The sequence below is a fragment of the Pollicipes pollicipes genome, unplaced genomic scaffold, assembly GCF_011947565.3.
Source record: "Pollicipes pollicipes isolate AB1234 unplaced genomic scaffold, Ppol_2.1 Scaffold_4295;HRSCAF=5057_pilon_pilon_pilon, whole genome shotgun sequence".
Lineage (NCBI taxonomy): Eukaryota > Metazoa > Arthropoda > Thecostraca > Pollicipedomorpha > Pollicipedidae > Pollicipes > Pollicipes pollicipes.
Genome location: NW_023596461.1, coordinates 13,529,952 through 13,547,382, shown reverse-complemented (window position 1 = coordinate 13,547,382; position 17,431 = coordinate 13,529,952). Strand labels below are relative to the sequence as shown.

General features: G+C 49.7%; 1 protein-coding gene across 1 annotated transcript; it reads left to right on the top strand.

Moving 5' to 3' along the window:
• Positions 1–1,770: 1,770 nt before the first annotated feature.
• On the top strand, positions 1,771–14,117 carry LOC119096316 (cystathionine gamma-lyase-like). Its single transcript, XM_037219156.1, has 8 exons — positions 1,771–1,893; positions 3,532–3,613; positions 5,140–5,345; positions 5,849–5,980; positions 6,433–6,568; positions 6,959–7,131; positions 8,645–8,799; positions 13,883–14,117. The coding sequence occupies exons 1-8, from the start codon at positions 1,804–1,806 to the stop codon at positions 14,034–14,036; spliced, it is 1,128 nt and encodes a 375-aa protein (XP_037075051.1). The 5' UTR covers positions 1,771–1,803; the 3' UTR covers positions 14,037–14,117.
• The last annotated feature ends 3,314 nt before the right edge of the window (positions 14,118–17,431 follow it).

Sequence of the window (17,431 nt, the reverse complement as noted above, 5' to 3'; positions counted from 1 at the left end):
TTAGATCAACTTTCCTGGTTCAACCCCAGCCGATGTTGTAAGGTTGTACTTCTGCCACCGATATTTCCTCCAAGGCCTGTAATGTTTGCTTACCATTGCTTCTTTGTGCAATTGTCTTTAATTAACCATATACTGCTCACTGTTACCTCTGGTTTCTCAGACCCGCAACTTAACCACTGCTTAATTAGTACCCAACGACGCCTTCAGTTGTGCGGGATGCCAGTTGGCACCTTTCGCACGGTTGACGAATCACTGAATGCGTGGGCTCGTTAGCGCTTCACGCTCTAGCATCTGCAAGCATTCTGGATCATTGAGCTGTAAGTGCGGACTGACTACTAACCTGAAAAATCCGGTCTCATGTTTTCTTTGCGCTGCCCTTCACTGGTGGCTGCTCGATCAAACAAAAAGGCTTCACAAATGTTGTAGGCAGCAAGGGCACTCTCATGATAAGGAGGTTCACTTAAACCCGATCACTTTCTAACGAGATGCACGTGTGCGATCTTTCGTCGGTTCCACGGCCGGCGTGGGTAGCGCAGCCGTTGCACCAATCCTCGTCCCACGGCTTCCGTCGAGCTGCCAAGCTAGTCGTCACGGACGGTGCGGAGAGGCGCCAAAAGCGTGATTTGACCTCGCTTGGTGCGACGTTGCCACCGGTCAAGCGTGCGACTTAATGGATGAGGTGAAGCTGTAGCCGGCGTGCGGGCTTCCAACCAGCTTTGAAGTTCGGTTAACGCTCGCAAAGTGCAGAGTCGTCAGGCGGTAATCCCCCCCCCCCCCCTATCCTGCGCTGCTATCGACATCGAGACGGCCGCGGCTTGCGAGGACGTGGTTGCCGAACAGCCATCACCGAAATGAAAGCGTACTTTTGCATGATTTCATGGACGGTTTTTGGCCGTCCAAAATAAGTATATGAGTAAAAGTATTCGCATTACGTCATGTTAAGAGCGTTGGTAACACCGCGGTATGTTGCGCGTCTGGGAAACAAAGTCCCAGCGTTGCCGGTAGGGCGGTGGTGACCCTGCGCGTCTGGAAAAGTAGGCATTCGAAATTGGATGCCGCGTGTTGCCGGCCCTGCCTGCCAGGATTAGAGACATGCGACACTATATGGCCTCAGCAGTGGACTGCGTCGTGAAAGCCCCAAGACAGTGACATATGACATGTCGACGAAATACCCCCACAGCGATGCAGTATGGCCACGGTAGCGTGGTGTTTATGCTTTAGTTCATCAAAATTCCGATAATTTTAGCAATTGCACGAAGCTTTGATGACAGAACATTGTTCCACGGCCGACAACAAGCTCTGCTGAGCGCCGAACGCGTCGGCTGCGCGCTGTTCTTGCCTCTCACTCCACCTTAGAGGAATCCAGGAGCTGAGCATTTAATCTATTAACGAGATTTCAAGGCCAGCTCGACGTGACGAATAAATGTCCCTGTTGCGATGTGACCTTTCACGCAGAAACGAAACAATAGCAGCGATATTTAAACTATTTCCCCTGTCCCAAGCAGTACATGTCCTTGAAGTTATTTCTGTGTAATTACCGGCCATGACCATGGAACAGTACGTCCACAGCTTCAGATGTCTCCTATTCGACTTGTCTGCTATGTGCACGTGTGCGTCTACTATGCCCGCGAGCATGTTAACCATGCGCGCGAGCCTGTCTACCATGCGTATGAGCGTGTCTACCATCCGCGCGAGCGCAAGTACGTGTCACCAAATCTCTGCCTGCTTCAGCCGTTCGCCATGTCCATGGAGGGCTACCTGGCGCAGGAGCCGAACTTCGCCACCCGTGTGGTGCACTGCGGCATGGCCGAGGAGGGGCACCCGCACGGCGCCATCGTCCCGCCCATCACACTCTCCTCCACTTACAAGATGAAGCCCAACGGCGAGCGGGGAGTAAGTTCATCGGCGCCGGCGGAGGCTCTGGATGGGCCGACGAGTCAGGCGGAGACCAGAGATGGGCCCATGCAGCATAGCGGAGGCTCTGATAGGCCCATGAGTCAGGCGGAGGCCAGAGATGGGCCCATTCAGCCTAGCGGGGGGTCTGATAGGCCCATGAGTCAGGCGGAGACCGGAGATGGGCCCATGCAGCCCGGCGGAGATTGGGGAGTGGAGATAGGGTCCATCCATGGGGTGGAGGGAAAACAAGTAGTGAGCTCACTGAAACCGGTGTGGACTGGGGGTGGGTGCTAGAGGACTGACTGATGGGTGCTAGATGACTTCTCGGCTTGGGTAAGCCCGTGGGTGCCGATATGAAATGGCCAACGGGATGGCTTGGTAGCACATGTTGGGAAAATGACGGGTATGAGTGAGACGGTAATGAAATATCGGGCAGGTAGGTACTTCAGGAACTACTTACTACACACCGGCAACAACCGCACTTATTTCGGTAATAATTAGCTTCATTCAAACTAATTTTGCAATGATTACGGCAGTGGGGTAAGTTTTGGCCTTAATTTTCTGAAACTGTTCTATAGTTTGAATAAAAGTGCTGCAAAAATGCAAACGAGCAGCTGATTAGGAACTGGCATCGGGTCAGCATGGGCACAGCCCTACGTGTCACAGATAGATTGGGTAAAGGCAGCTCGATCTGAGCAATCCTCTAATGGTGCATGGAGTGCGGTGGGGCTGGGGCTGAGTCCGTGGGGCCCGGCAGGGGCTGGGGATGAGTCCGTGGAGCCCGACAGGGGCTGGGGATGATTCCGTGGAGCCCGGCGGGGATCGAGAATGAGTTCGTGGAGCCCACTGATAACTGGTGGGTCCGTGGAGCCGGGGGGAACTGGAAAAAGTTCGTGGAGCCCGGCGGGGATTGTGAATGAGTCCGAGGAGTTGGGCGGATGATTCCGTGGAACCGCATAAAGTTGGGATGGATATATGTAATCTGGTAGGGTCTGAGGATGAGTTGACAGGGCTAGGTTTGGAAATGGGGGTCGCAGGATATTGGAGACAAGGCGTTAGTGCAGATGGAGAAGAACGCAAGCTGGGAACACCCAGCACAGAACGTCCAAAGAACAGGTAGGGGGGGGGAGGGGAGAGGACTGGCGACAGGCGCAACTGTAGCCGGACTGGCAAAGCATGTGGAGCTGTGGTGCCGAACTGTACAGACCAGGAACAGCTGGACCGATGTGATGAAATGTGTAGCATTCAAAACCAAACTGATACAGCCTGAGGAGCAGTGGAGCTGACCTAACAAATCCCTGGGAACCGTGGGGCCGGGCACAGACTGGTGTTGACATATATGGGTCAAGAAACTGCTCTATGTGCGGTGGTGTGCCTTGCCGGTCGCCTACATATAAAATGTCGCGTTTTGCAATATATGTCATGCCATTTAACTTCGCGATGCAGTGCAATGCTTCTTTTCATTGTTTCTGTCATGTGCAGAGATGCGTGGGACTAGACGCCGTGATCACCGCACTCTCGTGTTATCTACTCCGGATTCAGTTCTCACGGTACGTTAAACCGACAAGAAATTCGTCGCTTATAGGGCAGAGGTACTAATGTGCATTGTTCTTGACCGCAAAAATTTATTTCCAGGAGTTCAAATACTCGAGAGTAGGAAACCCCTCCAGGAAGGCGCTAGAAGATTCCGTAGCAATGCTGGAAGACGCAAGATACGGTCAGAACATGCTTCCCTTACGATGAGCATTAAGCGAAGGGCGTTGGCGTTTTTGAGATACATCGAAACTATTGCATCATTTCCAGAAGAACATATATATGCATATATATATATATATATATATATATATATATATGCATATGTATATATATATGTATATATATGTATATATATATATATATATATATATATTTATATATATATATATGGATTTATATGTATATGTATGCAGTGGCTCATAGAACACTACCTTCACATTTGTATTGATAACAAATATGTAAAAGCATGAATAGCCTTATTCCTCAAAGAAAGCCACGAGAATGGGCAGATAGATGCATTGATATTTTGGCTACATGCCCCTTTCGAAACGGATACTAGTAGAAAATTCAAAATTGCCTCCCAGTTCTCCTCGATTTTTTTTTCAAACAGCGGGCCACAGTTCTTACGCGTCACCAACATGTTGGGGATTGAACAAGAAGCACGTGCCAGCCATTAAGCCATTACTACAATACAGTGTATATCTAAGTAAGAATTCAAACACGCGAAAAATGCGTGTACATACAAACGAGTTTCAGTAAACGTGCGTCACGCACCAGTCACACATGCAAGTGATTTTAACTTCCCACCTGTTGGACGCGGTTAAGCTGTGTGCCGTATGTTGCGTGTTGTCAGTTGCATGGTGCTTAACCGTGCTCACTCATGATCAGACGTACAGCCAGAAACATCGAGTATGGAGAGATGTAAAAGCTACGAGTATTGAGTGGTTGACCGGTACATGTTGCTAAGCGTTGTTTAACCAGGATGGGAAATCGGGCTGAATACACCAATTTACCTTCGTGGCCTTGGCACCGATGTTTTCAGAGATTCTGGGAGTTTGAATGTGTCAAGATAAACGTTGGTCCTCTGGCGACATCTTGACATACTAAGTTCTCTATAATCTTCCCATCGCTTGTCGCACTACGCCAAAAAGGCATCTCCCATCTTTCTGGACCAACCATCGGGCAATATTATAACAATACGAGTGGGACTAAAGAACGTCAGTTGGCCTGTATATGTAAGACATTTGGAGGTAGCGAACAACGGAGGGTCTCGTAACGACCGTTCAGATAATTAGAGTCCTTTAAGTCACAGTGTTGGTAAAATAGATTGAAAGCACACTCCACACGATCCCACCACTGGCACTGTGCCCCAGGACGACCAACGGGGTCCCGGGAGGTCGCAGACCTACTTCCTGACCTATGCGGAATGTTGGCGACTTTCAGCATAAGATCTCTGAAGTGAAACGCCAAATAAGTGGGAAGCTCAAGGCCTTTCTCGCTCACATCAAACATAAAGTATTGACATGAAAACTTGAAGAGCACGAATCGAAGCCGTTTCCCTAGTCTGACAACTGGTGCTCGGCTGGGGCTGCGAGCTGACGCTCAGCTGCGTGGAGAGCTGGTGGCTGGCTCGTGCTAACGGCCGCTGGTCTATGTCGAGAGCGAGACCTCAGCTCGTGCTGACAGCTGGTGCCGGCTTACACCCAGGCCTGGCCTTCGGCTCGGGTATGAGCGCCGTCAAGGCGGTCACCATGCTGCTGGGCACGGGGGACCACATCGTGGTGAGTGACGACCTGTACGGCGGCTCGACGGCTCTCTGGCGCAATCACTCGGAGCGGAGCGGCGTCACCTTCAGCTACGTGGACACCCGGCGGCCGGAGGACATCGAGGCCGCCATCACGCCCCAGACCAAGGTCAGGCGTGGGCATGTCCGGTCAGGTCTGACACTGGTGGTCCGTGGTCGCGTGGTCCATTCTGTCAGGTCAGACCTCGTTTGCTGAGGGTCGGAACGCCCGGTAGGATTTCAACTAGCCGTATCCATGTGAGATCAAGACGGTGGTTAGCGGTCTCCGGGTGAGATCAGGACGGGGATTATTTTACAACCGTGGGCGCGAAGGGTGGTATTGACAGGCATGGTGCAAACACAAACGCACAAAATACCCTCTGGAAAATATCAAGGCAAACTAGGCCTTTTTCCCAGAGATTGAAGTGTCGCACTTATGTGGCGCCCCTCAAGCACCAAATGTCGCCTACTCCCCAACGTACGTAGGGCAAAAGCCGGGGGAGACGACGCTTACGTCCAAAATAATGGTTTCTTACGACATATTATTAGCCCATGTAGTACCATGAAGTAGATCACTGTTCCGTGCCAAGCGTGTCCGAACACGCGTGGTTAGCCGCCGTTGCTGCACTGCAGATGATCTACATCGAGACGCCGTCCAACCCGGCCATGAAGGTGACGGACATGCTGGCCGTGGTCGACATTTGCCGCCGACACCCGGGCACCTTCACCGTGTGCGACAACACGTTCATGTCGCCCTACTTTCAGGTGCGTCACGCTGAAAAAGAACGCCCCGCCCAAGTAAAACTAGAACTGTTAATTGCGCGTGACATACCATATTGGCAAAATATGTTGCACTATTGCGTCCTTGCGGTGAAAAGAATAAGCCGCGGCAGACAGATTCACCGTTGTCGGTGACATCCTGAAGACTCATATGCTTGCCTACCAATAGATTTGAAATGCGGTGTCTATACGCATGGCTTAATACGCTTGCTCAAAGACTTGATTACTTAGGCCTGATTTTATAGCCGAAGAAGTTGATTACACAGTCGAATAATCATAGAATTGAAGAAATTACTTATTTTGCTCTCGACTGGTTTTACCATTGAAAAATAACTGACAACGTAGTGGATTAATCCACAATTGTTTGCCCGTACAACTTTCGTTTATACGTCTAAAGTCAGGGGCAGTGACCGGTCGCACTCTCTCCGTCTCCGCAGCGCCCGCTGAATTTTGGCATCGATATTGTGATCGAGTCCATCACCAAATACCTGAACGGACACTCGGATGTTGTGATGGGAGCGGTGGCAACCAACAGGGAAGACCTGTACAAGAGGCTGGCCTGCATTCAAGTCGGTGAGAAATGTGCAGTTTTAGATCCATTGCGCGGTCCACTATGCTCTCACTGAAGCTTTGATACCCCTAAATATCGCTGTGTCTTCTCCAGGAATCCCAAAGCTAAAAGAGGCACTGAGATCAACCTCATAAAAAGGCGAACTTGCTTTCAGATATTCCTTCCTTAACGGCGGCGAAACACTCCCCGACCTCGCATTTTGTCTTCCCGAACTGCGAACAATACAGCAAATCTCTCCGCCGCGCCCTGCGGGGGTTCAACACGGTCGGCATTGTTTGTCGCGGGTATCAGCCTGGTGTTCAACCCATTCGTCATCTGGCAGACAATAATGTCGCTAGACATCGGCCTTGTGCCCAGTCCGTTCGTTATCTAACTGTCACTGATGACGTCAGACATCGGCCTGGTGCCCAGTCCTTTCGACTGCTACCTGGCCTTCCGCGGCATTCGTACGCTGCACCTGCGCATGCCGCGCCACATGAGCGGTGCCCTGCGCGTGGCGCACTTCCTGGAGAGCCACCCACACGTGGAGCGCGTGCTCTACCCGGGCCTCGAGTCGCACCCACAGGTAAGCCCGAGACAAGTGAACAGATCCAAGATGACTTTGTGTTCCCTGACCTCGAGGTGATCCAAAGGAATAATGCGATGCGCATTGTACTGATTTGCATCTGATGCCTGATGTGCAGCATGATACCGCGCTACGTTTTTCGTTAACAAATTTCAATACGAATCCTTCTACCCCGCCCAAAAAGGCCTGACGCACGACATGCAAGTAAACGTGCAACAAAGCATAAGCTGATTTCGTTCCGCCATGCCCGATGCTGAGTTGCCCCCAGCGAGTGCAAGGCTTGCTGGCACCAGCATTACTGCGTAGTTGAGAGTAAAAACCTTGCTCTTGACATGAACGAGCACCTGGGATATCAACACCGTTACTACCAGGAGAAGCATGACCGATTGCTCGAGGGTGCTACTGGCGCCCAGTGACGCGGATCACCCTCCTGCTCCTGCCCGCCCGATGCCACGGTCAGGGAATTAGCATTCAGTGACTGCATCGGCTGCCTGACACCTGCAGTGGTTAAATGCAGTGACCGCGGCTCCTAGCACAGGGCATGCCTGCTACAGCGTAATTTAAGTTTTTGACGGGTGAACAGCACTGCAGCTGTCTTATCGCGGTCAGGTGATCATGAACGCTGAAGATTTTGCAGAGGAATTGGGACGAGGTATTGATATCGCGGATGGAAAACTGATTCAAACTTTCGTTTCCATGGGGTGTGTTGGCATGTTCTGAAGGCCTCCACGGGCAATATTTCGTATGCGTAATCCACCCGCTGCACATAGGGCTTTGTCCATACACACCCACTGCTTTCTTACTAATAAGTCGTGCTTAAGCGTTACCAGTCCTTTGCACCTTTTCACCTCTGATTCTTATTTCCAAGTATAGGAAATGTTCGAAAAAGTTAGGTCTAAATCTGCTATCTTACAGTGATGATTGTAAAAGAACTGTGAATGGAGCTAATGATGAATAAAAGAACCACACGCAATAACCTTTTGTAGTATGTCTTGTAATGTCTACCCGATATCTCGTAAATGTCGCACCCATACTCGTACCCTCAGGTTTCTCAAAACTTGTAGCCAACCCAATCCGTTGCCCATTTTATATGGGTACCCACGGGCTTACCCAGCCAACGCTAATGTGTCGCTTCTCAGCCGTTTAAGTCCGCTAGTATATTCACAGTGTTTCGCCAGATAATTCTGCCACCGTCACGTGTAAGTCAGTACTGAGCCGGACAGAGTGGTGTTTGACTTTTAGCCATAAGCGCGTCACAATCCGATCTGTCTACTTGGAGTTGTTGGGAGTCGAACCGGGGTCTTCTGATAACGGGACCAGTGCTCCACCAACTGAGCTAACCGAGAACCGTATTGCAGTTCAATGATTTAGAATATATATTAACTTTTGCCCAAGTTGCAAGGCATCATACCCTCCCTTTTATTCGCCCCCCCCCCCCCCTCCCCACCCCCACCCCGCCGCACCCCACCCTGCCGTCGACGCTCCCTCACTCACGGCGTCCATGGCGTTGCAGCACGCGCTGTTGAAGAGCCAGGCGTACGGCTGCAGCGGTATGCTGAGCTTCTACGTCAGGGGCGGCAAGCCCGAGACCATGGAGTTCTTCCGCCGCCTGAAGCTGATCGCTGCGGCCGTCAGTCTGGGCGGCTACGAGAGTCTGGCGGTGTCACCGTACGTACACCCCGGCGATGGCACACCCGGCCTGGTCCGGGCCCAGGCGCGAGATTCCGCCCGGCCAGGCACGCAGACGCACCAAACACACACACACACACACACACACACACACACACACACACACACACACACACACACACACACACACACACACACACACACACACACACACACACACACACACACACACACACACACACACACACACACACACACACACACACACACACACACACACACACACACACACACACACACACACACACACACACACACACACACACACACACACACACACACACACACACACACACACACACACACACACACACACACACACACACACACACACACACCACACACACACACACACACACGCACACGCACACAGCACACGCACAAGCACACGCACACACACACGGCAGCAGGCTCTTCGCCAGGCGGAGATGTCACTTACCGCATCATCTCACCGCGAAAGCCCAAAATTCAGATCCTGTAGGCAGGTGCTTACTCAGGGCGTGTTTTTTTTTTGGCGTCTGACATGTCAGCTCGGCATTCGTTACTCTGGGGTCCCTGTGTGCTCCCTGTTCGAGGATATGTGTTATGGCCATCGTGGTATGGTCATTGGTATGGTATGGTCATTGTGGTATGGTAATTGGTATGGTATGGCCATTGTATGGTCGTCGTGTCTGATTCGGGAATTTGGGAAGTGGAGGAAAACCTGTGTATGGAAGTGCCAGTCAAAAATAATCTGTCACGGCTATATGCCTTTCCGAAGGTGGAACGATGACAACGTCCGGTGTGAATTAGGGGGACCAATACAGTGAAGGGCTTCTTCTTTTCAAACGGAGCCTCCTGATCCGGAACAGGTATCTTCTGGACAAGGTCACGCGATAAAGGTACTTCTGATGCATAAAAAGGACATCCTGATTTATGGAGTGTGCCTGATCCTAATCCGGAATAGGTTTGTTCTGATTCACAAAGGTGACCCCGCGAGCCGGCACGCTCTCTGACACAAAATGAGGCGTTCTGATTCGAAGCGGGACTGAATAATTTATCAAGGAGGCCTTGTGATCTAGAAAAGTGGCCTCTTAATGCACAAAAGAGCCTCATTTCGGCACCTCCACGCTCAGGTGTGGGGCCTCCTTGATTTGGATTTATAGAAGTGGAAATACATGTTTTTGCTTCCTGCCCGCCCGCGGGGAGCAAAAAGCTGGACAGATTTGATTTTCATTCAATCCTTTTTGAATTGTATGCCCTTTTACTTTTTGCCATTTGAGTTTATCTCTTTAGATTTTTACCTACTTGACTTCTTCACATTCGACTATTGTCCTTCGACTTTTTTGGATTTCTTCTTTTGTCCGATTATCAAACACGATAGTGCCATCATTGCGAAAGCGCGAGTCGACGCAATTTGAGATGTGAGATCGCAGTTACCTGCGGCGTGATGACAGACTTTTAGCTGCAAGGGTCTTCAACAGTCAGACTCAAAGATGTTCGGCAATGATGCACAGTGTAGGTATGCACCTACTTCTAATGCAAGCGATTTGTGTTTGACACAGTACCATTTGCATTGGTTGATTGATATGCGAGACGTTTCTTGAGCTGAGCTTTCAAGATTCAATTCGATACAAGACACAAATTTGAAATGCTCCTCCTCGCCCAACTCATTAAGCATGCGTGAGCCTAATTATGCGTTACACTAACCATTTTTAGCCTTCTTCAATCTGCCTCACTTCGTAGGAGGGATCAGCTTCCTAACGCAATTTAATCCTGGCATGTGTTCAGATAGTCAATCCATGAAGCATGCTCATTTCCAAACGGCACCAAAGACGATAGCATCTAGGTACCAACCGCTACAAATAACACTGCAGATTTTGGCAAACCCAGCGCCCGTCGCCAATAATCTGATATCTAAATACTGTAGACATGGGTATATTGCCTTACATTTGATAAGTGGGCATTTAACAAATCATAGAGGAAAAAATACCGACTTTTGCTTTGCTGTTATTCCCGATTGATGTGACCGATAATGATGTCTTTTAACAAGCAGCTGTCTTCAAAAGGGATTCTCAGTCTGCATCCCAACACGCATCTTAGCTCGTTAGCAGGCAGTGAACTGTTTATATATCTGCGGGGAAGGGGGCTGAATAAACGCGTCGTTAACGACTGTTTATGTCTGCTGGGAGGGGCCGAATGCGTCAATGTTTTACGATGCATGTGAGTGTCTGAGCTCAATTTCCCTCCGATGCTATCGACTCTGATTAGATAAATCACCACTGAAGTGATGATGAAGGTCTGACGTTGTCTGTCTGATACGTCGGTTCACTGTCTCCCTCTGGCGTATGAGGCTCAGCTGTTTTGAGGATAAAATTTACGACGCCTAACAACTCGGAGCCCGCGGCTTGCCCTACTGGCGGCTACAAGGAAGCTGCGATTACGTGGTAAAGTAATCACGATATTAGCAAGCTCGCATCATCGTGTGGTCAAGTCTCGATTATCAAAGAGCCTCCCTTTGGCGAGGAGATCCCTCATCCGGCTCAGTTCATGCCCTCACCTAGTGCATACAGATACCTGGTCCTTCACGTTGGATGTCTTATTTGGTATGTTCGACACCTAGCCACATATCCCGGCGTTCCCTCCGCGCCCGCGAAGGCGAAGAAGGAGCATCGGGATATGCAGCAAGAAATGTGTTTCGCCATAAGATTTATGTATTCAAAAAACATTTTCAACTCAATGTGGTTTTTGCCTCTCAAAGCTGAAATGCTTCTTTCCGCCCCAGTCTGGGCCGTCCCTTTATCCGGACTCTGGGCTACAGTGTCTGTTTGGGCTTCGGGACGTTCTGTACCTGGCCATTGGGGCAAAGCAAAATTCCGAGACCACGGTTACTGGTCATGGCAAATTGTCTTCTGAACTTTGCTGAACAAAATGGGATTAGGAGATATGACGTCATTTATGAAGGTTTCGCTTTATAGCTGGAGTTTGAGTCCTTGATCAGGTTCACATTTTAGTGTATATCAAACGAATATCATCTACCCGTAAGACGGCTGCATCTTCCGATCCTTCACAACAGGAATATGGTGAAAAACAGCACACGACACAACATGAAGTTTTCTTTGGCCGAACGGTGGCTAAAAGGAGAAAGGCTCAGACCAGAGCTCATGTATGTCTTAATGTTTGCACCATGTCAACAACAGTTTTATTCCAGGCAAATTTTTGAATATGAAATCAGTAACACCGTACGAGAACATTAACCTAGTATTCCGCTAAACCACAATAGGTCTAGATTACCGCAATCGTTTTCAATCAAGGATCACAAGGAGCACAGGTAGACCACCAATCATTGACACTAGGAAATAAACGTCATGGCTTATTATGACATGTTGCTCATTACCGTATCTATACAATATGTATGTAATATGATGAAACATGAAATGAGCGGCCTCCGAACTTAGTAAAATGAAGTTTATATTATTTTCACGCGAACTGAAATGGTCCTGCCATTTATTTCTGATAAAAAAGGCTGAGGGAGTACTTTAGGATTGCTGACAATTTCTGGCTGCTGGTGTGATTTGTCGAGAAGCTGCTTTTTCGTTGAAGGGCTATTTTATTTATGCAATATTTCATCTGGACAACGCAGTAGTAAAGCCATATTCCTCGGAAAAAACCAGGAGAATGGAGATATAGTTGTATATCTCTGCGGTTTTTTAAAAACCAGGAGAATGGAGATATACAACTGTATAGCAGCAATAGCCCTATTCCTCGCAGAAAACCTAAAAATTAGGCAATTACTGGAGATTAATGGAAATATATAACTATATAGCAACAATAGCCTTATTCCCCGGAGAAAACGAGGAAAAGGGCTATTACCACTCTATAACTGCATATCTCCATTCTCCTGGTTTTTGTTGGGGGAATAAAGCTAATACTGCTGGCTTATCCATGTGAATAATGTTCTTCGCAAATGTACCGATCAACGTACGTAATATTTTATCTGTATACCATAGACAATTGCACTATCAATGCACAATTTATACAAAATCATACACCACATTGATACATAATTATGTATAACTCATGGCGTTCGCCACTTTTCACGTCGCACTTCAGACAGCATGGCACACATCAGGAAGCTGCTCACTCTTCCTAATTTGCCGAAATGAAAATAGCTGCTAGCCGGTAGGCATGGCGTGACGAAAGCTGTTAATATTACAGGATAATGTGAACAGATATGGTTCAAACCTATGGTTTTGTTCAGGAGTTGCGACTAAAAAGCCCAGGAGGTGACAAAATCCCAATCGATTGCGCTTGAACCGGCTACGATGAAAAACGCGGATCCTTTTTTGGGGTTTGAAATTTTACAATTGCACCGAGTTGAATGGTCGTAATAAGCCATCATGCGTATGAGCACCCATGCGGTGCTTCTTATGACCGATTCTAGTGGTTCTGGCCCTTTGATTCTTTGGTTTTCCTGTGACGGATATCGTAATACTGACCAAAGGGCCTCCAAAACTTGCACTGCCGAGGAGATCCCGGGCCCTAACGCACTACAGGCGAGCCGCTGCTTGTAGGGAGGCCTCTCAGACAAAGAAGCCGTTGGGGGAGGGGGAGGGGGAGTCCTGCTCATCGTCCGCTTCAGGTCTGAAGCGCAGCGACTGTCAAGCTCCTCCCAGGCGCTTTGCTATGAAGGTTTGCCGCACAGGGTCTCTGTTTTGCTAATGGGTTGTATATCAGCCGCAGCACTCATCTCGCCATGCCGAGTGTTTCATGCTAATGCGCTGTTAGCGGTTTCATAGAAATGAATTACAACTTGCGTTGTTTTTACTCGCTCTGGAGATGACGTGGTTTCACTGACTTATCGTTTCTCTCAGTGGCTTACAAATCACAACTCAGCAGCTTTGAGGCTGTTTCTGACCCACGTACTTACAATGTGTGTTTCAAAAAGCACTGAAAGCTGTCATTTTATTTTACGACGCTGCAGTACTGACTTTGTCGCAGTGCGCGCAGGTCCGTCCAGAAGTCAGACCTGGCCGGCTGGCGCCACACGTCCGTCTAGCAACCGCCCCGCGTCTGCCTACAGAATTTACACCACCCACAACCAGAACCCGAAGGAGGAGCTCGACTACCTGGGCATCACCGACAACATGGTGCGCCTGTCCGTCGGCCTGGAGGACCCCGACGACCTGTGCGCCGACCTGGACCAGGCCCTGAAGGCCGCATGCGGCTCCGGCTAGCGGCGCCGGAAACGTCGCATGTCCGTTTCTGGCGGCCCTACACTCGGATCAAGGCCGATAACGACACCGGGGCTGGCTACACTGAACTACGACTAAGGCGAAGGCAACAGCTTGCGGCGCGCGTCCGTGCCCGGCAGCCTCGCCCCACACACCCAGCCAGACCCAGTCGGCGCGCGTCCGCGCCCGGCAGCCTCGCCCCACACACCCAGCCGGACCCAGTCAGTGCGCGTTCGAGCCCGGCAGCCTCGCTCCACACACCCAGTCAGACCCAGTCGGCGCGCGTTCGAGCCCGGCAGCCTCGCTCCACACACCCAGCCAGACCCAGTCGGCGCGCGTCCCAGCCCGGCAGCCTCGCCCCACACGCCCAGCCAGAATCAGTCGCCCGGTCTGGCGGCCCCGGACTAGGACCGAAGAGCGCAAGTTTGCGTGGTTTGAAACTCAACCTCAGATCTTTTTCCTGTCCGTGCTATATCACTTCTTACATACTCCGAGACTCGTTCATCTCGTTATTTCTCAAGTGCATTTGCGAGGAACAGTATTCACATAGATAAGGCAGTAGTTGCAATGCACTACACTGCCTCGGAGAAAGCCAGGAAAATGGAGATATACATGCGTTGATATTTCGGCAGCACGCATTTATTGAAATTGCCTGTCGATGATCCCACATGATTTTTCAGCCTTTTTTGAGACATAGGGGGCCATGGTTTTTACAGAACACCAACATTCAGGGATTAAAAAAGAAACATTTGCCAGCCATTGCTACGATACGGTGCATACCTGACGAAGAATTATGATACGCAAAAATACGTGTACATGCAAACGAATTGAAATAAACAGGCATCACACACCACGCTTCATTCAAACATTCCAGCCAGTTGAAGTAAACAGGCACCACACACAACGCATCAGTCATACACGTGTCACGCGTCAGGCATCATTCACACTCTTAAGCAATTTTAAGCTAGTACAAAACACACATCAAGGTACATATCACGTTCGCATAATCGGCCATGATGAGCCTTGTACATTGTACGCACTTCAACGTACGATGCACGATGTACGTATGATTGGTCCTGTACCTTGTACGTACGTTGACGTACAGGGTTCATCATGGCCGATTACGCAAACGTGACATGTGTCTTGATATGTAATGTGTGCTAGCTTAAAATCGTTAACATGTGTAAATGATGCCTGCCGCATGATGCGCAATGCCTGTTTGACTGAAATCGCTTGCGTGCATAATTGATGCGTGATGTGTGTTTACTTCAACTCGCTTGCATGTTTGAATGAAGCGTGATGCGTGCTGCCTGTTTTCTTGAGTTCGTTTGCATGTACACTTATTTTCCCCTGTTCCAACTCTTCGTGAGATACCCAATGTATCGTAGTAATGGCTGGCAATTGCTCCTTTCATTATCCCCTGAATGCTAGTGCCCTGTAACAACTGTGGCTTGCTGTTTCAAAAAAGCTGCTAAAATCAAGTAGGATCATCGACAAGTAATTTGGAACTCGCTTCTGCTGTTGTTTCGATGAAGACATGGTGCCGAAAGATCAACGCATCCATATATCCATTCTCCTGGTTTTTCTCCGGGGAATATGGCTTTTATTGCTGTCTTAAAGCTCATTATTTTCATTCGTGATGCCATGACCGAATTATTGTGCGTAAAATGATAAGAAATTTGTTAGCATCGAAAGCAACAGGAATTCGTCATATTTCTGTCACGTGCGCAGTGATGACGGCGTGGAAAGTTTGGAACATGCTTGCCATGACGTGCTTACTTTTGACGCTTTGCTAAGAAAAGCAGCGCTGTAAGCGATGGTTTTATTTGAACTCTTGTTTGCCAACCATATAGCTGTTGACCTTTTCATCATGCATGCAGCAGCTCATCAGCATTGTGCAGTCATTGCAGTCCGTACAATAGCTCGTGCGACCACCAATGCAGTTATCTGCGAGTCCTTCCCACGATGTGCTGAAGACGTTAAAAATAGCGCTGGACGACATGCTATATGATCGCTGATGGTATCTTCTCTTTGAAGCTTCCATGCATGCGCTTTCATTGATAAGAGCTGTCAGAAATGGCATAGCTGTTGCAGGGGATCAGTAAACATAGGAACTGTGTGAGAGTTTTAAGTTACCAAAATGTGAATAAATAAAATGTCAACACAACAGTCAATATGTATCTCAAATACTTCAGTGTGGAGCTGTATGCAGCATGGTTGTTGCCCCAAAGCACGGGAGGCATCGCCAAGCTCGGGAACCCACACAAGGCCGACTACTCCCGGGTCCTGAAGCCCGACCCGACCAGCCGACCGACGGCCTGTCGTCAGCCAGCCCAGGCGTCGGTGTTCGCTCGATTCCTGACCGTGAGAACTCGACCGGAACGGTCAGAATTCAGTCAGAGCTCACTGACTGTGGCTCAGTCGCCGACGCTGACATCCTCGACGCATAGTGGTATCGAGCACCGAGTGCATTCCTTTCAGATGGGTCACTTGTAGCATGCATTAGATAGAGAAAAGCCATTAGTCAGTCGGCCGGCATGGGAAGGAACGGTTTCCAACCGCGGCTCTTCTGCAGCGGCCTGTAGCGTGAGTCCTACCGCGGAAAACCCTCACATCTGGGAGTGATGTGCGCCAGCATGCTTCGGGTTCCTCCGCCCCGACATTCGCGGTCTCCTTTGAAACGTGATCCGCTGTCGCAGGACCATGTGCAGAAGTCTGCTGCGCACGCCTGGGCACACATGCCACGGTCGTGACGCGCGGGACGCGGCCCGGAAATACGCCCGCTGCAGACGCCACGCTCGGACCCCGTCTGGTCAGCAAGGAGGCCACAGCCAGGGAGTCCAGTCCTGCGCCTGGCGCCTGGCACTAGACGTGATGCGTTCGGTGCGTTCTCACGACACTCCTTGAGAACAACTATTTGAGTATTTGTCGTAAAAATAGCAATTAAACTTGAGGACATTCCTGGCAGCGTTGTGTCTGACCAACAACCACGAATGCAATGTTTTTCAAAGAGATGTTGCGGATAGCTTGTCTGCTCTGCAAGGCCTCTTGGATCCCTCCTTCCTCACTGGGCACGCTGTAGTGTTCTGTATTAAAGTACGTAACGCAAGCACATAATTTAAGAAGACTGCCGTGACTGTTATGGTCGAGACTGCGTAGTGCGCCAGGGCAATGGTCGGTTGGCACAGGCCAGGCTATCGCAGCTAAGGCACAGGCAGCAAAGCAGGCTAAGGCCAGCATTCATGGCAGTCAAATGCTGCGTAAGAAACATGCTAATCGCTTCCTCTCCGATCGTGACATAGTCTTTTAACCGCGCTGCAAAATACAGTAAAAGATCAAACTTCTGCAGCAAATCACAACGCCATGAACATCTTGCGAAATTACTTTCCTCCAAACTT

What these genes read in the sequence shown, in the direction of transcription:
- LOC119096316 (XM_037219156.1), top strand. Translation starts at nt 1,804, where the DNA reads ATGGCCGAGGAGGGGCACCCGCACGGCGCCATCGTCCCGCCCATCACA. An exon ending in AGCCCAACGGCGAGCGGGGA is followed by an intron (nt 1,894 to 3,531) that starts GTAAGTTCATCG and finishes ATTTATTTCCAG; the next exon opens with GAGTTCAAATACTCGAGAGT. An exon ending in GCCTCGAGTCGCACCCACAG is followed by an intron (nt 7,132 to 8,644) that starts GTAAGCCCGAGA and finishes ATGGCGTTGCAG; the next exon opens with CACGCGCTGTTGAAGAGCCA.